Consider the following 22,046-nt stretch of genomic DNA (forward strand, 5'->3'; position numbering starts at 1 on the left):
ATTTTAAATTTAAATTTAACCTTGGTCCTCCTTGAATGATACATGTAGAAAACAAGTATCCAGACAGGTTATCTGGTATAGAAGAAATTGCTCATGAAATTATTTATTTATTTATTTTATTTACTGTATTTATACCCTGTCCTTCTCAACCCTATAGCCTACTCAAGACAGCTTACATATATAGGCAACAATTCGATACCAAAAACACATCATAAAAACATATACATTAAAACAATCATTAAAAAACATATAAAACCTTAAAACCAATTATTTAAAATCATGCAAAAATAGTGATATACATATAATTCCCATTGCTTTAAAGTCACTTCCAGCAGCCTGAGTTTAGTCTTCTGGATCATTAAGATCATACTGATCATTATGGAACCCCTTCACATCCATATTGGGTGTCAGGAAAGATATAAATTAAATGAATAAAATAAATATTCAAATTGTGGGAATAAAGAATAGGCAGCTAGAGGCAGTCCAACTAGTACGGGTTAAAGGGAGTCAGTATGGCCTAGTGATGTCAGTGCCAGATTAATGCTCTGGGAAATCAAACATTCCAATCCACATTTAGCCATTGACATCCATTGGGCAAGTTACAAATCACCTCTACATAAATCTTGTCTATAAAGCCCTGTGATGGGGTTACAAAAAGTCAGAGCCAGGTTGAAGGCACATACTTGGTTATCTGACAATGGCTGAGAAAAGTGGTATATAAATACGGTAAATTATTAAATATACTGCTAAATGGAATGTTTTAAGAAATATTGCATGTGAAACTCTGCATTACTGTGCATGTGCACAGTTCAATTGCACCTAGATCTGTTTGACTCCATTTGTATCCTACGCATTCTCCATTCTCTACCCCCTACCCCCACTACAACTTGACTACAATAGCAGATGGTAGGTTGGTTTAAGTATTAATTGTAGGTATGACTAGAATACTTATTTTATATTTACCAGCATGAAGTCCATTATCTGAACTAAATCTAAACATTTTAGAAGATTTAGAATGCTTTAAAATAAGTTGTAATGTCTAGTTAACCAGTGAATCTCATGACCAGTTTTGCTTTTATGTCTCCAAATCCTAGTCTGGCACCCCATGCACATCTCTTTGCCCATCCTGAAAACAAAGAAGACACATAGCATGCTATATCATACATACTTTCCATCAGTATCAACTTACCTGTTTTGTTAAAATTCAAGGAAAATGCAGTTGGAATAAGGTGAACTGCAATGAACCAGAAATCTAATTGATAACAAACATAGAGGAGATGGAGGAGGAGGTGGATAATCATCAGATTATCCATAGAGCTTAACATTCCCACTCTTTCAGTACATACGGTAATTTTGCTATCTTTGCTCCATTCAGCAAATCTTTATTTCAATTTGCACAGAGTATGATTGCACTTGTTCAGTGGAGTTCTGCCATAACTGCAGTTCCCTGAATTTTTACATCACTATGTAGCTTCAAGTCACCTCTAGAGTTATAGTGACCCCATGATTTTCATTGAGTTTTCTTAAGCAAGGAATACTCTTGAGGTGTTTTGCTCATCCATTCTTCTGAAATATAGCCTAGAGTGCCTGTTATTCTTGGACAGTCTCCCATCCAAATGCTAACCAGCGCTGACCATGCCTGGCTTCCAAGATCAGACAGTATATTTTGCATTTAAAGCTTTTCATATAAACACAGTAAAAACAATGGTACCACACTAGCAGAGAAGTGGATCATGCTAGCATTAATGCACACTACTGTGTGGAAATAGGAAATCAAAAGCTTGATTGGGCTTTTCAGAGTTTTTGTTTAGTCTGTACAGACCCATGCTGCCACCTTGCTGAATCTTACTTACGGGTTGGTTACTTGGGATGAAAAAGTGTGAGGGAGATGTATCTCTTGGCAAGACTGATATGACTCAGAAACTGTAGCTGTCTATCCTGGTGCTGTTTACAAATACAGCATTCCTTCAGCTTTGAAAAACAGTTTTCAAATTAGGTTCAGGCAGAAAGGAAAAGTATCTGGTTAGGGTAATGGATTTTGTATTATCATCTGTTCTTAAAAGTTGTTCCTTAATTATATCTGACCAGTTACTATCAAATTCTCACCTCTGGAACATGAAAAAGAAAGCAATTACTATATTGTATAATTTTCAGAAATCTGTTTTACTGTTAGAACTGTAAATTGCAATACAGTAGTCTTTTTCACTCATCAGATTTAAGGGCTGCTATGAATTTTCAACAATGAAAGTAATCCCCATTCATTTTTTTTAAAAAAAAATCCTTTCTATGAGCAGATGGCTTTTGATATATCAAGGTTCTGCCATTTGTTTAGTGCTTAAAATAAACATTATTTATAAGACCACTTACATTTTGATGTTACTTAATGAGGAATATGCATCATTGATTTGACTAGCTTAAGAGGTCATTTAGAACTTGCCCGTTAACAAGCTGTAATCTGCTGAGCACACAATGACTTTGTTTAAAATTATCTGTTTGGTACTGATCAATGACAATAATTGTTTGGTACCAATCACCATTGAAACCTGCTAATTACTTTGAAGGTCATACAGACTTGAGTTTTCTGGGAATGTTTAAATATTCACCTTGGAGTTAAAACATATATGAACACAAGTATTAGTTTTGCTAACCAATTTAGAAAAGCCACTCATATCAAGAAACATAAAAAATTAGATGTAGAAATAGACTGAACAGATTGTCTTCAGCTCAGATTATAATGACTTGATATTGGGGTCTAGACAATTATAAGTATACTGGGAAAAATGTTAGTGAAAATATGTGGACTACTTGGGACATCCTTTCCCATGCTCTTGCCATATACACGTGTTAATCTGTGACTGCTATAATATTACTCAGGATATTGGCTGTGCTCTAATATGTCAGAAAGGTACCAGTGTGGCAAAGCTTGAGAGAAAACAATACTTGTGTTGGAAAACATTTGCTGAAATTAGCATGTAAGGATTACTAATGAAGAAGGGGTTATAAACAAATCTCCCAAAATATACTGTATATGATCCCTAACTACATTCTTAGCATGTGCAATTTGATTTGCCAAGCCAAATGTTGCTCACAAGTTGCAATCCACTAGAGATTCAGTAAACTTCCTCAGTTTATTGCCCACCTGGCACAAGAATACAAAAGGACTGTCAAGCACATGTCATCTGGTGGCCTGAACTGCTTATGATGCAAAAACATAGAGACCCTACGATATAGTGTACTGTTGACTGTATCTTTTGTAAGAATCTTTCTGTGTATAGTTACATTCCTTTTACTATTTTTGTTTTTCTTGTAAAGAGTTTTTTAATGTGTTGTTCTGCTCTACTGCCATTATACTTTTTCTGGCACCATCCTTTTTCAGAAAAAAAAAATAGAAAACCTACTCTGTGTAGAAGAACAGAAGAATTAAACAAGTAAAACTATTGGTTGCATTTTGTACATAAACAAAGCAGATCTAGAAATAATGTCACTTCCAGAAGTCCTGCACTTAATCTTTGCCAAAGGCTGAGAACACTTGTTTCCTAAGTGGTTGAAGGCAACTCGCAACCAAATGGCAAATCTATGTTACTATATTACTGGCAACTGTAGGAGTCTTTATTCTTAACTCACCCAATGTGAAATTATTATTATTAATAATAATAACAATAATAATAATAATAATAAACAACTTTATGTATACCTCGCCACCATCTCCCCAAAGGGGACTCGGGCGGCTAACATGAGGCCAAGCTCAGAATTACAGTAAACAAATAAAATAAAATGAAATACAAACAGCAAATAATAATATCAAAATAAAACTTCCATGGTGTTCTCTGCAAATATTCAGCATGAGAGCTTAGCTTATCCCCATCTCTGCCACACATAAGGATATTTTCCTGTCCTCCTTGTATGACGCCAATCGTGGAATCAGTCTAAGTGCCCATAATGTTTTTTATTACTATTATCTCCAACGGGATTTTCAACGCTGCCACCACGTGTATCTTGTCTGAAACCAAGTGCTCAGAAGGATAGTAATTCTAGAAGCCAAAAACATATTTAAAAGGTTAAATATATAATAGATTTTTATGTGTATATACATGTATATATTAGAGTATAAACCCAGCATTGTTGGGACCACTGTCTCCCTGCTTTAAACCTTTCTTTCTCTTTTCTTCCCCTCATACATTTCCCCCTTTCCTTCATTCTTTTATCTTCCTTCCTTCTTTCCCTCCTTTTTCTGTGTTGCTCCCTCCCTCTCTTTCCTTTCCTTTCCTTTCCTTTCCTTTCTTTCTCCTTTCTCCCTTCTCCAACTCTCTGAGAGGCCCTCACTTACCCAATAGCATTGCCTAGCAACAGCATTTGTGGTACCAACAGAAAGTCAAGACAGATGGCCAGACAGACATATTTTGACTTTCATATATATTGGTATGTGTATAAAAATAATTAAAATGCCACACACTTTAACCTCTAAAGCTAAACCAGCCCCTTACCAATCACTCAACTCAAAGTATTTGTGTATTTATTTATATATTTATATCCAGCTTTTCTCCCATGAGTGGGATTTAAAGTAGCGAAAAATGGTTAAAACAGCAGAAATGACATGACACAAAAAGCACAATATCATAACCCCAAACAAAACAGATAAACAAATTGCACATTACGTAAACCATATATAACAAGCTTAATAAATATGAAATGTACCATTAAAAATTCCCTGGGCCTCAGTCCACAGAGGTTATCCATAAAAACATTATACTAAAGATCCTAGAAGCTCTGCTTCTTTAGGTCATGTAAACATTGCCAAGACTGAGATAGCCATCAGTGATGTATATGCCTTACCAGGAGCTGCCTCGTCATTGCCTATTACAGGTTTTCTAGAAAGGCCTGATTCCACAGAAAGGTTTTAACTTGTGAGCAAAAGGCCAGTAAAGAGGGGGCCAATCGCACCTTTTTGGGAAGGGAGTTCCGGAGCCATTGAGTCACCACTGAGAGGGCCCATTCTCTCATTTCCCCCAACTGCACTTGTGACGGAGGTGGGCCCAAGAGAAGGACCTCTCCTGATGATCTCAGGTCTCAGGTGGGCTGGTAGGCTGGGCGTGAACCCTTAGTCTAACTCAAACCCTTCTCAAACTCGTTTCTAGCTGGACACTTCTCAATCCCAGGCAAATCTGTTCAAACATTCTACCAATCAGCATTCACAGTCCATCCTCTTCACTCCCAAAAGCTACTTACTTCATACTCTCAAAATAAATCAAGCAACATTTTATAGATAAACCCATGGCATCACAGCAATACCCTTAATCTTTCCTCTCATTTATTTCTTTTTCCTTTCTTTAACCCTGCCTCCCCTCAAAAAATCCTTGCAATGTTTACATTTTCTTCCTGTTCTTCACCATTTCATCGCGGTGAGCACAACTTTAAAAATAAGAAATGTAGAGAAGTTAAATATCTTATTTTTTATGCTATGTTTCCTCAATCTGGTGACCTCCAGATGGTTTCAACTATAGATATCATTATTCGTAACTACCATCCTTTCTGGGTGGGGCTGATGGGAGTTACAATTTAAAGCATTTAAAAGATATCAATTTCAGAAATGCTAGAATATGTGACTAATTTTATTAATTGTGCTTTGACTTAATTATAATAATAATTTGTTTCAGTGCTACCATAAATAGCAGATAGCCTGTCTTGATTAGATGAATGGATATCATTTTAAAGAACTTCAGAGCAACACTTCTTTTGAATTATCATAGAAAATCATTGTCAGTTTATATGTACTAGAAATATCCTCTTTAATTTCTTGATTGATGAAGCCATTTCAAAGGTATTATTTATCTTGCATCTGTGTTATTGAACAAGCAATATTCCAAATAACAAAGCATCATCGCCCTTCACAAAGAAGACCACAAATTTCATATAAATGTTTTAGACTTTTCTTCTATTGCAGAAAAGATATTGAAGCAAATATATGTGCTTTTTCTCTCCCAGATTCAAAAAAGATGGCGAGGCTATTACGTCCGAAAATATATCCATAATTATTATGCACTGAAGAGGTACCTGGAAGCTATTGCTTTGAATAATGAGATGATCAGGTAAAGATAAAAGTCCTGAGTGGTAGAACTTTAAAATTCTTTTTTTCAATTCCTAAATAGTTTATGGAGCTAATTAAATTATTTCTTCATGGAAAGAATTGCCTTCATTATCCAATATATAATGTATTCCTTTTTTGCTTCTACCTAAGCTCATGGCACCAAGTTATGATCTCATTTCTACCAGTGTGCATGGTGCATGTTTGAGTCCACTGAATCAGCTGGACAGAATACAGACCTGAAATACACAAGAGTCAGAGCAACACTGAATTTATCTTTTTGTATTTTCACAGAAGAAAAAAACTTGAGATTTTTTGTGTATGTTAAATAGAAAAATATCCTTTACTACTGTTCCTCCAGTATCAAAGTATTATTTTACTATTTTACACGCATTGTAGTGTGTTTGTGAAGGAAAGGCATATACCAATCATGCACCATGTTTCTCCATATTTGTTTTAATCCAGTGTGAGACTATATCCTGTAACCCTAGCCTTAGGAGGTAGACAGAACCAAAGCACTCTTGACAGATGGCCCTCCAGCATCTGCTTAAAAACCTCCAGAGAAAGAGACTCCACCACACGCTGAGGTGTCAAACAACTATTACCACCAGGAAATGTTTACAGATCTTTAGTTGGAACCTCTTTTCCTGTCCTTCCCCAAGATTTGACTTGGTCCCATCTTGGTGTATTTAGCCAGTGAATTCAAATCGATTTGTGAAATCCATCCTATTTAACATGTTGGCTTTTTTGCCTGAGAGCACTCCTGAAGATGAAATGTGACTAGATAGGCTTTTTGCTATTATAGTCCTTAGATGATCCAAACTCTTTCCTTTCAGGCAATGCTGGGAGGTGTTTTAGCTGAGTGGAAATAAAGCCTGTGTAGAAACAGTATGTTTTGTATTTATGTATTACATAATATCAGTAGGATGCATGGTTGAGTGTAGAAAAGATATACTTTGTGTTGATTCACTTCATATTATAAGTAAGATAGTTTTATTTTTATTATTAATATAGTCAAAAAGAAACCCTATGTTTTCTACATTCCAGTCTGATTTAGTAGTGTAAACACATATGTAAGAATTTGTTTTCATAGTGAGACTGTATCTTTCGTACAAAGATAAATTGGGCTGATTAATTTAAAAGCTGACAATGCACTTTCCGAATGTGTACACTTGTAACCTATAGCCCTATATACAAAAATTGCCTCGGGTTATGAACAAGAAAATGATTTCATGAAATTAAAAACTGGCTCAGTGATACAGATTGGCAGCATTAATAAAACATTATAAAGCTTATAATAGGAAAACTTACAATACAGTCAATTCCGCTTCTACTTTTAATGTTTCAGATATACATTGACTTTAACTGTTACTTAATGTTTTGCAGCATTAAAGGTATTATGCAATCAATTCAGAAAATGAGCTAATTCCAGGAATAGATTGAGTTCATTACAATGTGTTATCCAGAACCTCTCCGCTATGGCTCATGGCTTTAAACTTCATTTGAAACTGGTTTCATAGGAGACCCTTTAGTTAAAATTATAAATTATGAAACTAACATGGGATTCCCAGCTGTTTTCCTTAGGACACTAGTGCAGGAACCAGAAGTTTTGCAGGGGAGAACTGGGAGGGAGAAGGTACCTATCTATTCTTTTAGCTGACATTTGTCTTGTGCATATCCTGATCAGACAATTTTTAGCCTCCCCCCCCCCCCCCAACCTGGAATAAACATAGTGGGGGAGAAAAAACTGTGCAGGCATTTAAAGTCAAAGTAAGAGCTATATATTCTCTTCTCTCCAACTTATTCTGCACTAAGGTCCAGCTCTGACTCCTGTAATTTATTTGGAATATGTATTTGGGAGCCTACACTTAGCAACATAATATGTAGTTCTATTCCTGTTTTTTATCCAAAGAAAGCAGTCAGAACTTATACAAATCCCTGTTCATTCAAAAATCCAGGATACATTGTGAAACTGTAATCCTTGTGAATAATTTGTTCCACATTTTAATAGTTAAGTCCCAAATTAAATTAACTATTCCGCCAAATCTTTAATAAAGCCTCCTATCTGATGAAAGAGCTTGTGAAATCTAGGGACAAGCTCCTATGGTTAGATGGTTCTGGGTGTCTCAACCTTTTCTTCAAATAGCACAAAATACATTGGTTTCCAAGTGGAAGGTGGTCCCCGTGTGAATTTTAAAGCTTTGAAGGACTGAGGTTGATGTTTGTGATTATGGTTGAGGTTAGTGTAGGGTTTAGCCTCTCCAGCGAGGATTGCAGTATGCCCTGAAATAGAAGAAATTTCAGCTTCCCGGAAATGAGGCAATCTACTGACCACCATGGATTTTTTTTTGTTTTGTTACACTGCTTGGTGAAAAAGCCACAGTGGATAGGGTTTTCCCCCTGATTTTATTTTTGTTGTGTTGTGTATGGAAACAAAATTATATGTAGCAAGTGACAAGAAAACGGGATAAAGTTTGATGTAGAGGTGATCATTTTGTATTGAATTGATATGCAGGTGACAATATACCATTGACCTAGGGTTTTTTTTTTGCAGGTTCTGCAACAAAATATTACTCTGGCAGAACCAAAGGGCCCCATATTGGTGAATAAGAGTTAAGATTACTTATCAACCTCTCTAGCAGGAATGGGGAATGTGTATTGCATTTCCCATGAGACCATCTAACAAGTGGTGGGGAACAATGTAGTTGCAGCATCCTACAATGTCTGGAGTGCCACAGATTCTTCACCCCAGTTGATCCTTCCGTTAAAATCTGAGCCTTGGTGTGTATCACACTTTTATCTAGTCTCAGCTGCAACAGATTTCACAGTCATCCCCTTTATCTATTGTGGGATCTTAACTGCAAAGTGAGTGAAAAAGAAGGAAAAGGTGCAATTTCATTCAGCCCTAACATATCATTGGCTGTCAGGCTGGCCTTGTTATGCTGTCCATCCTCATTTAACTATCCCACAAGATCTCTTAATGAAGTTAAGCCCCAAGTTCACTCCAATAATTCTGTGGCAAGAGTTTGTGCAATGTAACAATTCATCACTTGTCAGGAAGGCACTTTTAGTTTATACATTTAATAAGGGCATCCTCTAGCTTGGTTAATTAGAAGTGAACAGTTTGCATATTTACTAAATGTGGAGTGTCATTGCCACCACGGCCTATTGCCTACATGAATTATTTCTCTATCTGCAATAAACAGCTGGGTAATTATTACTGCCATAATCAGATAAATTCCCTCTGTAAGGCTTTTCTTACATGGCAATTCTTTGAACTCATCCAAAGCTGAACAAAATTTATGAACTCCAGCCGTTAGGCCACTTTTTCATAGCATGATGTTCCTGTTTCAAGGGCACATATAGCATCATAAATATTATTTAACGTAGGACAATACATATGATTAAATAAATATATATTAATATGTGAAATATATGAAATATATTTTCAAAACACAATTAAGTTATAATTCATTAAATAATAGTTCCAACTTCATCTAATTGTGGATATCTGATAGGCAGGTCATCTAGAGTCTAGTGCAGTGGTTCTCAACCTGTGAGTCCCCAGATGTTTTGGCCTTCAACTCCCAAAAATTCTAACACCTGGTAAACTGGCTGGGATTTCTGGGAGTTGTAGGCCAAAGCATCTGGGGACCCACAGGTTGAGAACCACTGGTTTAGAGTTAAAAACTCCAGCTCTAGTTATAGGAAATAAAGCTCTTTGGAATATACACCTTGGGACAGAGGAATACACTTTGTGTATATGAATAATTCTGTAATGTTTTTGCTTTCAGAAGCATTACTTGAATTTAGATTGTTAAAATTATATTTATTTCCTTATGTTTTTTTCCTAATCTCTCTATAAATCATTCATATGATATCTAGAAAGACAATTGTTCTGAGTTATCTATGTTAATAGTTGGTCAATTTGGTATACCTTATACCCTAACCTATAGACAATTGAGTGTCCTCTGGCGGCCACATCTCTGTGTGTGTGTGTGTGTGTGTGTTACCCAAGAGTTGTTTATTTTTTCTCTTGGACATTATTTCAAGAGAATGCTACTAGTGCAAGACAGGTTATGATCCCTTGAAGAAATTGAGGCCAGACTTAGACACAGTATGTTGGAAAGTTTTGCAACTGGTTTTGGCCTTAATGCACTGCAAAATAAGGAACATCAAATTGAAGATTATCTATCTCTAGTCCCAAAATAATAGTAAATAAATGTTAATTAAACTACAATTACCCCAAATATTTAATTACAATGATCAGTAAAACCAAATAAACAAATGACAGTCAGATTCAGATTTTATATTTTGTTGTATCAACAGGGGTACAGTGTGATTCATTTGATCTCATAACCACATTTTGAATTCCATGTTCTGTTGGGGTTGGTTTGATCTGTAAGGAAGCTAAAATTAATAAAAGTTAACCTTTTCATGCTAGGATTGCCTATTGCCTATGCTGCATGCATTTGATGATTTGGGCTCTAAGTCATCTTCTATTTTCTAGATAAATTGTACTCTATATTGCTGAAATAATCATTTAAAGGCATATAACACAGTGTTAGAAGAAGAAATAAATATGTATTTTAACACTTTCAGAAACAGAAGGAACATTGTCAACCAAATGTGCATCTCAAGCATAAAACCAATGCCACTGCACAGTGCAAAAAATGAAACTTCAGAATAACAGTAAATTACCTTGGCACTTGAATAAGTTTTATTTTCAACATCTAAACAAAACTGAAAAATTCATTGCCTTATACATTTGTTGAATATAATCTTAACTGAATCGTGGTGACGAGTATCCCTAAATACATTATTTCTAAAGTATAAATGCATTTAACAGATTAGAAGATTTTTCAAATTATTGTGGCATTTTACCATTTATAAATATCAATTCTTATTTCACTAACTTTGCCATAGTATTAGCAGTCATCTTTTTTATGGTTCTTTGTTTTTTGGGGCACATTGTCAAACAGTAATCCACATACTTAATTCCCTATGAAGCTTCATGAACAACTTCTAGCTAATTTGCTGTATCAGTCTGTTGCAGAAACATTAACAAGGCATCTTGTATCACATTAAAAGACCAACTCATTTTATTAGATTACAGGTTTCATAGACTTCATTGATGAAGTGGGCTGTTGTTTAAGAATGCTAATGCAAACCAAAATTTCCTAGTCCACAGACTCCTTCTAATATTTTCATGAAAAATTCAATACTATCTTGTCTTGCTCCTTCCTGTTGCAGAACATGGGGCAGAAATAGAGATAAAGCCTAAAAGTAAAGAAGTGGCTTCTCATAAAGTCCCATAAGAAAATATTTGGATCATGGTGTGCTAAAGCAGGCATGATTTAGCACACCTGCCTGCTTTAGTCTGATGTATTGCAGGTATTTACTATTTGTCACCTAACCTGTATCTATTTGAACACACCTTACCTCTCATCACCTTACCATCAGGAAAACTGGTGGAATTGATCACATGATAGTATCATAATATTTCCAATTTCCATGTATCATTGTGAAAGCTAAGCAGTAAAGAAAGGTAACAGGAAGATGTTTGTGATATGGTTCTGGAGAAGGGTTCTACAGATGTGATGGACTGCTAAAATGACCAACAAATTGGTACAAGAACAAATCATACCTGAACTAACTATAGAGAGGCGGGGGTAGGGGGGCACTACCAAGAAGGCCTTTTCCCTCATCCCCGCCAAATGCATTTGTGAAGCTGGTGGGACCGAGAGCAGGGCCTTCCCGGATGCTCTTAAACTGCAAGGCAGGACATAGAGTGAGATATAGGTAAGCTATACTAGCGGTGTTAAAGAACCACAGAACTGTAGAATTGGAAAGCTTTGCAAGGTCCATCTAGTCCAACCCCTTGCACAGCTGAATTATCCATGAGACATCTCGGTTTTTTTCTTTACTATCTCATTTTTGTAATTTAAATCCATTGCTTTGTGTTCCAGTCTCCTGAACAGCAGAAAATGAACTTGCTTCACATGCTACATCAAATCCATTTAGGAATTTAAATAAGGATGTCAAAACACCTCTCCATTTTATCTCCTACAAACTAAATATACTCAACTCCTTAAGTCATTTCTCACAAGGTATGAGTTCCATACTTTCTATCATCTGGATCTCCCACACCTCACCTCCAAACACATTCCACCAGGGATAGACTCAATTTTCCAAAAGTAATTGGGTTCAATAGGATCCAGATTACCCAGGTCCTGTTGGATTTGACACCAAGAGTCAGTGTGTTTTTTAAACTTTGTATACATAGGCATACTTCTTGCATAAGTAGAATTATTTCTCATTGCAAAAATAAAATTAAAAATACCTTTCAAAGCAGCATACTTTGCAAAGTGTGCATAGGCTCATTTTTTCCATAGCATGCTTTCTTTTAGAGATTAGTCTGTTAAATTAGTCATCTAAAAACATTTCAATCACTTCAAAAGCACTCCTAAATTTAGGATTTTTTCAAAGGTAATTATTTTTAAAGGAGATGAAATATGCCATCTTAGAAAAAGATTTTCATTATCACACAGGACAGCGTAACCTCTTCTAAGACTGTGCCTGCTCCAATACTCACATTTATCTTCTGGGGTAAAAACTTATGCTATTTTCAGTTTTGTTCCAATGAAGCTTTGTGTAAACAGTTTAAAAATTACCAATTATCATCAGTTAAAGTCAGAAATCTAACGTGACTCTGGCATTTGAACATCAGTATGATGGAACTTTCCCCTTCTTCCACAACACTTTCCATGCTTTCTAAAAATGACCTCAGAAGGTTTCTCTGTCCTCCAAAGCTAGTTTTGGTGGTACACAGGCCGACTACAGTAGGAAGGGGGGAATTACTGAAATCTAGTCATCTTCGAGTGGGGACCTTCAACTCATATGATTAGTAAACTAAATGTCTTTACTTGAGTACTGGTTAAACTGAATTGTTATTCCCCTCCCTCAAATGAGCTTGGGATGAAACGTGAAAATAAAAAACCCTTTGACGTATCAATCTGATTGGTTGCATTCTGGACACTGGGCCCACTTCAAATCCAGTTTATGTTTGGCAGTATTGTGCTGTTAACAAGGTGATATCCATGTTTAAGTCTGTCTGCAACTCATATTTACTGTTGGCAGAAATGCTAGACTTGCTGGAAGAGGAAATGTTCTACTAGTTTGGCCAAGTGTGTGATTTCATCATCACTAATAAAATCATACTCCAAATTACAGTCAGTATTGGTATCCTACTTAATGGAAGCCTAGCCTATGTACTGTCTTTACTGATAGTTCAGCATCACAATTTAAAAGTACAAAACAATGTTTATGCCTTATTATAGCAGTACCTTAAGCAAGTATGAGGTTTCATTTCCCTGCCTGTTATGCTTGCCAAACTATATTGTGTTTGTTTTTCTTTATTTAATATTCTGCTTTCTTATAGGACCCAAGGCACCTCACAAAATATATTAGAACACGTTTTATCCATGTATGATCTTTAAAGTTTTGACATTATTGGAGGATAGGATATGCACTTTGGTTATTTATTTATGTTACTTTGTTTTAAATAGTTATGTTTATAATTTTAATTGTGTCATACAGGTTAATAGTGATGATCCGGACTTTGTCATATTTAGAGTACACCTACTGAAATCAGTTGGACTTAAGCTTCTCATGACTATTATGTCCCATAAGTTTCATTGAATTTCCTTTATTCATGAAATCAGTCAGGACACAATCCAATGTCTAAAGTTTCTTTAAGTATTGTTCTATTTCAGAATTCTATATATTTTAAAAAAACAGAAGCAGAAAGGAAAACACATTTACTCAGAATTCATCCAAATCCAGCACATTACAATATTATCAACTTAGCATTAAATTAAGGGCAAATACTCATACTGTTTGACTTTATAGAGTTGGATCCAGATTCAATCAAAGTTCCTTCATCCATTGAAATGAATAGAACATAAGTTCAATATGTCTTTCGGTAGGTTTATTCTAAACATAATGGGATCCAAATCTGGAAAGATCAAGAGATCTTGCTGCCTGAAGGAAAATGTCTCTTTTCTTACACCTACAGTAAACACCAATTCCATTTCTAAAGAGAAAAAGGTAACAGTTGGTGGCACATCCTAACTTGTTTTTGCAGATCTCCATCTGCTGGCCAACAAATCCTCAATGTATTCAGAAGGGAGAAGTGGGATTACAACAGTAAAGACCGCAGTGACAGATCCTGTAAAGATTAAGATGAAAGCAGCAAGAATAAAACCTTTTTTCCTTCTAGATACTTTTTCCTCTCTCACAGAGCCAAACTCTTAAGATCAAGAATAATGGATTCGAGAAGCTTCTGCCTCATAAAGTGAGCCTCTCGTTGACTCTTCTTGATTCATAGAATCATAGAATAATAGAGTTGGAAGAGACCATATGGGTCATCTAGTCCAACCCCTTGCCATGCAGGAAAAGCACAATAAAAGTACCCCTAACAGATGGCCATCCAGCCTGTTTAAAAGCTTCCAAGGAAGGAGCTTCCACCACACTTCAGGGCAGAGAATTCCACTGTTGAACAGCTTGTATGGTCAGGAAGTTTTTCCTAAAGTTCAGGTGGAATCTCCTTTCCACTAACTTGAACCCATTGTTCCAAGTCCTAGTTTCCAGGGCAACAGAAAACAAGCCTACTCCCTCTTCCTTATGGCATCCTTTCGTGTATTTACACATGACTATCATGTCTCCTCTCAAAAAAGATTCAGAAAGCTACTGTCAGCTAAGTTTCCTACTTCTTAGTGATGCCCAGACCATCAGCATGACAAGTGATTCCTAGCTGTAGAGCACTGCATTTAGAAGTAGCAACTCTTCAGAATGGCAACATTTGGGCAGGGTGAGGAGCAGCATTCCCAATGTCACACCCCTTGAAATGATTATTCAGGACAGCTAACAGTAGCGGCAACTCTGACTTAATGCAAAGTGGACTGTGATTATCAGATAATATTACTGTTAGGAACATGACGATCAAAAGGAAGATAAAGTTTTGTTTCCAAAGCCCTGTTAGATTTATAATGTAAGAACAGAATGGATGTTGTTCAGATTATTTTCTTTGTTTATTCCTTCACCCCACCCCTTTAAACAATTGGAAGTGCCAGTAGTATGTTTATGGGGCCCAGACATGTCTGTCCTTGTACCACTACAATTTGCTTTACTGTAGATCCCAAGGTTCTTCCTTTCTGCTCCCCTTTTCCCTCTTTCTGCCAATGATACATCTCTTTTTCTTTTTTTCTTTTTCTTTTTTGCATGGAGGAATTGGAAAAATGAACTTGTAATGCAATATTATTGTCATATGTTCTGCAGTTGATGGTGGTTAGTGATGGAAGGGTTAATGTGAGTATTAGTTCTAGAGGGTTTGGTAATCTGTTCATGGGTGAAAGCAACTAGAGGTGGAGGTGTGCAGGAGATGGGTTACAGCTGGGTGTTACTGGATTTAAGGAGCTAACCTTGAGACTGGTTTTTGGGAGAAAAGTATTTATTGTATTTTGGTGGTGGATGCTGCTGGTCCCCCCCCCCCCCCCCAGGTCTGTTTGATTTTTCGATATCCTGACCTGTCTCCTGTAATCTTGGAATCCTGGAACCTTGAACCTTTGGACTGACTTCTGACTACAGTATAGACTCTTGATCCCTGGAATTTGTTTATTGAACTCTCGGCATTTGACCACTGGACTGGACCCTTTTGACTATGGAGTTATTTTTGCTATCTTTATGTTTTATGTTTTGGTTTATTGAAATAGCCAGCAAGTAAGTGCTGTTTTAATTAAACCGTTTGATAAAACTGGGAGTTTGATTCATCTCTACCTAAATAAGGCAGAGCCCAGTCGACGTGACAATTATATAGTATGATATTAAAAAATGCAGATTGGAATCAATGTAAGAAGAATGTTATTTTGACTAACAGTTTTCAAAGAGTTAATACTTTATCAACAGATAGCAACCACTTGGAAGTGAAGTTTCATAACAAATTTGTATATTATTACATGCTGCATTTTAACACAAGCAATTAATACACATAACATTTTCTAAATTATAGTACTAAATTAAAAATATTGTAATTGTGGTAAAGCTTGTGATAAAATTATTTTGATGCTTGTCTATTTAACTCCTTGATTTAATTCACATGGTATTTATGTAGATTTTTTTTCCTTTTGTCTTGTTAATCACCTACTTATGTTTGAACAGTTCTAATATATAACCATTGTTGAGGAAAAGCTGGGTAGGGTGTATAGGGAAACAGAATGAAGAACTTGTAAACATACATTCATAGCTGTTTTATCAGCTTCTTTCAGTGACACAGGTTGACTAGACAAATCGGCGACAAAAAAAGAATAATTACCAAATAGGGGATATGTGCATCCATGTTGACAGATGTAATTGGTTAAAAAACTTGAGAATATATGTTTATTTATGTTTAATAATGCGGTTGGGAAAATGCTTATTTACTCACATTTCACGGCTTCTGCGATCTGCTCCTTAAGGACAAAGAAAGGTCACCGATCTCTCCCCACTCCTAGTTCTTTGTCAAAAGTGGACACAGTTAATGAGGTTGGTTTGGTTCAGCACAAATTCTCAGACACAGATAGAGATCCTTTCAATGGAAACAAATTTGTTTGGCTTTACCAGGTTACTTAGCGATTAATAATAGCCTTCTGATGCAGGTCAGCAAGGTCAGTGTGCCCCTTTGCCAACACAATCTAAAATGCACAGCGAGTCCAGGTTTGCAGGCTCAGAGGCCTCCAAACACTATGCATAAAGTAAAAGAGGCTATTTTCCAAGTTCTTTTTCATATTAATAAGCAATTTTCTAGAGAAGTGTGGCAAAATGGGGGCCATGCCACTCTAAGTAATTCATTTATTTTGCAATTTAATCTTATGTTGGGAAAAAAATTACACTGCTGCAAAAGCATAGCATGGTGATTTTTAAACGTCAGTATGTTTCATAAGTAACCTTGTATGAAATATTGTATTAGAAACCTTTAACTGTAAATGGCAACAAAAAAGAATATATCCAGGAACTGAAACAGAACAATACATCTTCTACTATCTTTAATTTATTTCAGCTATGTTCTACTTTTGCCTTGTACATTTGAAAGGAAAACGTGTGTGATTTACTGAAGCCACTTTATTTTGTGGTATGAATTAATATTTAGTAAGAAAAGAAAAGGCAGCATCCAGATTTTTGGCAGAAAATGTTATATATCTAAAATACATTTATGACCACATTACCTTTTGGGAACACTTTATATTCCACTACAATATTAGAAGTAGCTAAGACTACAATAGACTAGAAATGTCCCATTTTTGGACAGCAAACTGACAAATTGTCATATGGTCCTAATGATCGTCTGGATAGCTCCATCATGGAATAGAACCCACAGTTCCTGTACTTCTCAGAAATCTGGTGCCTTTTTAAGGCAAGGTGACTTCAGAGTTTCCCTTGTGTTCAGCCTTTTCACCTTGCTGGACCTTTCCATCTTCTTGCACAAATCTTCCACCACTGTTGCTCTCTTGGTAACTATGTATATGGAGATACATAAAACACTAGTGTTTTTAATTCGCAATCATAACCTCAGCTCTCTTGAACGGATTGACTGAGATGTAAAGGGCTATATATGGTGTTTCAGGTGAATAAATTTTCTCAGATGTTTAATAATGTTGCAATTCTTTGTCCTATCTGTTGCAATTCTTTGTCCTTCAGGAAGGTTGATCATGCAACTTTTGGGGTTGTATGCAATCTGGCATAGCAGAATGTAGACAAGGGGCAATGGTAATCAGCAGAAGTGTATTCTCTTTTTGAATGGATCTCATAGCTCCTTACTAGGGAATATCATACTATACTAGAAACAAAAAAGGAGCATTAAAACGTTTGTGTGGTTTTATATTTACAGCGAGTCCTTGGTTTGATTGGGGTTTGAGGGATCATGGTGGATACCAGAACCCATGCATGCTCAAGTCCCATTTTATACCATAGTGGAGTGTGTCCTTTATATAAAATGGCATAACCACACCTTGCTTTTTGGCTTTTAAAAAATATATTTTCAAGTAATTGATGGTTGAATCTGTAGGTACAGAATCTGTGGATACAGAAGGCTGACTGTACTTGATTGACTTGTGACTTATACCTGCTCATATTTAATTCATTTGGAATTTATAGAGGTATTATAAATATTTACCCTACAGGAACTGATTTTTTTTCAATGCTGTATTTTATGTAAGGTATGCAGAAAAAGGTCAGAACTTTCCTAATTAGCATTTATTAAATCTCCATACATCACTGAGCAAAATTTATGTCTTTCACATACAAGGTTAATTTGAATTAGCTGTTTCTTAATACCAATAACAACAAATGTTAATCAAGCCTACGTCTATGTGTGTTTGCATGTGGGGGAAGGGGATTACCCTAATTCATTGTTGTCATTAATACTGCTGAATATCTAATCTCTGAAATAATTTTAATTACGCTTCAGTCATATTTCAGTAAAATTTAATATAACTTAATAAAATAAAAGCATTCACAGGATAGAAAATTTCAGCAGTGTTCCTCTTGATTAATTTTTTTAAAAAACCTATTGTGAAAAATATAGGCTTGGACTTCGTTTTACACAGATTATTTTTTCTTGCTTGTTGTTGTGTTCTCCAAATGATTTCCAGTTTATGGTGACCCTAAGGCAATTCCGTCATAGGGCTTTCTTGTCAAGCTTTGTTTAAAGGGATTGGCAGTTGCTTTCCTCTGAATCTTAGTGAGTGTGACTTTTATAAGTTTACTCAGCAGGTTTCTGTGTGTTAGCAGGGATTTGATCCCTCGTCTGTCACAGTTGTAGTCCAACTCTCAAACCATAATACCACAGTGGCCCTTTATTTCTGCTTGTCTAGTAATACCTACTTTGCTAGTAGCTTCTGACCAAGGTTTCTTGGGATATAGAATCATAGAATCAAAGAGTTGGAAGAGACCTCATGGGCCATCTAGTCCAACCCCCTGCTAAGAAGCAGGAATATTGCATTCAAATCACCCCTGACAGATGACCATCCAGCCTCTGTTTAAAAGCTTTCAAAGAAGGAGCCTCCACCATAATCCAGGGCAGACAGTTCCACTGCTGAACGTCTCTCACAGTCAGGAACTTCTTCCTCATGTTCAGATGGAATTTCCTTTCTTGTAGTTTGAAGCCATTGTTCCTTGTCCTAATCTCCATGGAAGCAGTAAAAAAGCTTGCTCCCTCCTCCCTGTGGCTTCCTCTCACATATTTATACATGGCTATCATATCTCCTCTCAGCCTTCTCTTCTTCAGGCTAAACATGCCCAGCTCCTTAAGCCGCTCCTCATAGGGCTTGTTCTCCAGACGCTTGATCATTTTAGTCGCCCTCCTCTGGACACATTCCAGCTTGTCAATATCTCTCTTGAATTGTGGTGCCCAGAATTGGACACAATATTCCAGGTGTGGTCTAACCAAAGCAGAATAGAGGGGTAGCATTACTTCCCTAGATCTAGACACAATGCTCCTATTGATGCAGGCCAAAATCCCATTGGCTTTTTTTGCCGCCACATCACACTGTTGGCTCATGTTTAACTTGTTGTCCACGAGGACTCCAAGATCATTTTCACACGTACTGCTCTCGAGCCAGACATTGTCCCCCATTCTGTATCTTTGCATTTTGTTTTTTTCTGCCTAAGTGGAGTATCTTGCATTTGTCACTGTTGAACTTCATTTTGTTTATTTATTTACTTTATTTGTATACCGCTCTTCTCAGCCCTTAGGCGACTTTGTTAGTTTTGGCCCATCTCTCTAATCTGTCAAGATAGTTTTGAATCCTGCTCCTGTCCTCTGGAGTATTGGCTATCCTTCCCAATTTGGTGTCGTCTGCAAACTTGATGATCATGCCTTCTAGCCCTTCACCTAAGACAGTAATAAAGATGTTGAACAGGACCGGGCCCAGGACGGAACCCTGCAGCACTCCACTTGTCACTTCTTTCCAAGATGAAGAGTAAGCATTGGTGAGCACCCTCTGGGTTCGTCCATTCAACCACTTACTGATCCACCTCACCATAGTTTTGCCTAGTCCACATTGGACTAGTTTCCTTGCCAGAAGGTCATGGGGGACCTTGTCGAAGACCTTACTGAAATCCAGGTATGCTACATCTACGGCATTCCCCGCATCTATCCAGCTTGTAACTTTATTGAAAAAAGAGATCAGATTAGCGTGGCATGACTTGTTTTTGATAAATCCATGTTGACTATTAGCGATGACCGCATTTGTTTCTAAGTGTTTGCAGACCACTTCCTTAACAATCTTTTCCAGGATCTTGCCTGGTATCGACGTGAGGCTGACCGGATGGTAATTGTTTGGGTCATCCTTTTTCCCCTTATTTAAGATTGGGACCACATTAGCCCTCCTCCAATCTGCTGGAACTTCTCCCGTTCTCCAAGAACTCTCAGAGATGATTGCCAATGGTTCGGAAATGACTTCTGCTAGTTCCTTCAATACTCTTGGGTGTAGTTGATCTGGCCCTGGGGACTTGAACTCATTTAGAGCGACCAGGTATTCCCTGGATGACTTGTTTCCCAATTTGGGGTTGGATGTCCTCTAATCCCTCATCTACTCCATCTTGCTGAGGTTGAAGATGACTTTCTTTTTGTGAGAAGACCGAGGCCAAATAATGTTGAAATGGTAAATATTGTCAATGGGTAAGTGATAAACTACCCATTTATTTTAGTGGGTGCAAATCTTTACCATGTTGTGTTGATATTTGCTCATCACCGCTGCATATATTTTTCATAAATAAATCTCTGTCTTTATGCTCAAGGATTAAAACATCACTTCCCTATTCTGAGTTGGTGAAACTTAAACGAATCTTATATAGTCTGTCTGAGAACTAAACATTTGGTTAAATCAGAAAAAAAGAATATCAATTAATGTTTCCTTGCTCACTTATCAAATTCCCAAGTCTCACTTGCTGGCTGAATAATTTTAAAAGATCAGTTATAATGCTTTGATAAAAAGTAGCTTTATTGCTTTTGTTTTAGCAGTACAAGTCCTGCATTGCTCACTATGCGAAGCAGACCCTGATATTGTTGAGTTCAGTAAACAGTGGACAATGCCATTGTATCATCTGTAGGGAGCTGGGCTGTGAAAGAATTTAGAAAGCATTTGCATATTTTTCAAGCTGTCCCTCTCTAATCACTTAAATTATTTCAATACAGGAAAGAACTGGAGGAGTTTGCTGAGATGAAGGAGAAAGAGGAGGCAAAAAAAGCTCTCGAAAGAGAAGAAAGGAAAAAGGATTACCTAGCCCGAAAGATGCATTACCTCCTTAGCACTGAGCAGGTTGGTGTACCTGTCCCTGACAGCTCATGCAAACCACTGGGGCCCCTAGCTTGACAGAGATAAACTAGCAGGCTGAATGGGACATGACTTGTTGAAAAGATATCACAAAGACACTACTTCGAGTTCAATTTAGTGCATTTCTATAGGCGAGAGCAGGTACCATGACTGCTGCATGACAGCGGTTTCATAGAGGCAGCATCAGCATGGCTGGCAGAAAGAGTCCAAGTCAGCAATTTGATCTGCCACTGTGATAACACAACACGAAGGGCATAACCTCACTTTAAAAACTCATTTTGACTGGCTTATTGTTGTGTTGTCTCACTTGTCAAGAACTAACAAGTTATTAAGCCAAGGAAGGTTTTCATTTTTTCTATTTTAATTGAGCTAATGTTTGGATCAGAATTACGTTCCTGTCCTGTACTGTGAAACAGACTGCAAGGTATCCGTTGGAAACTTTCTAAGAAAGTCTTTCTTTCTGGATCAGCAAATTTACCTGGATTGCATTCTGATGTCCATTGCTCTCAAATCCAAGTGATCTATTTATTCTTCTCAGAATATTTGTTTGAATTCCGAAGAGCTCTCTGGTAAGACAGGTGTTCCCCCTTTTA

General features: G+C 36.7%; 1 protein-coding gene across 1 annotated transcript in view; it reads left to right on the forward strand.

Annotated features, from left to right (window-relative positions):
• Positions 1–22,046, forward strand: part of SPATA17 (spermatogenesis associated 17) — a 98,467-nt gene that overhangs the window by 14,239 nt on the left and 62,182 nt on the right. Inside the window, 2 exon segments of the mRNA XM_060754256.2 lie at positions 5,983–6,086; positions 21,315–21,438. Coding sequence (XP_060610239.2) covers positions 5,983–6,086; positions 21,315–21,438 — 228 coding nt within the window.

The sequence above is a fragment of the Anolis sagrei genome, chromosome 1 (assembly GCF_037176765.1).
Source record: "Anolis sagrei isolate rAnoSag1 chromosome 1, rAnoSag1.mat, whole genome shotgun sequence".
Classification (NCBI taxonomy): Eukaryota; Metazoa; Chordata; class Lepidosauria; order Squamata; family Dactyloidae; genus Anolis; species Anolis sagrei.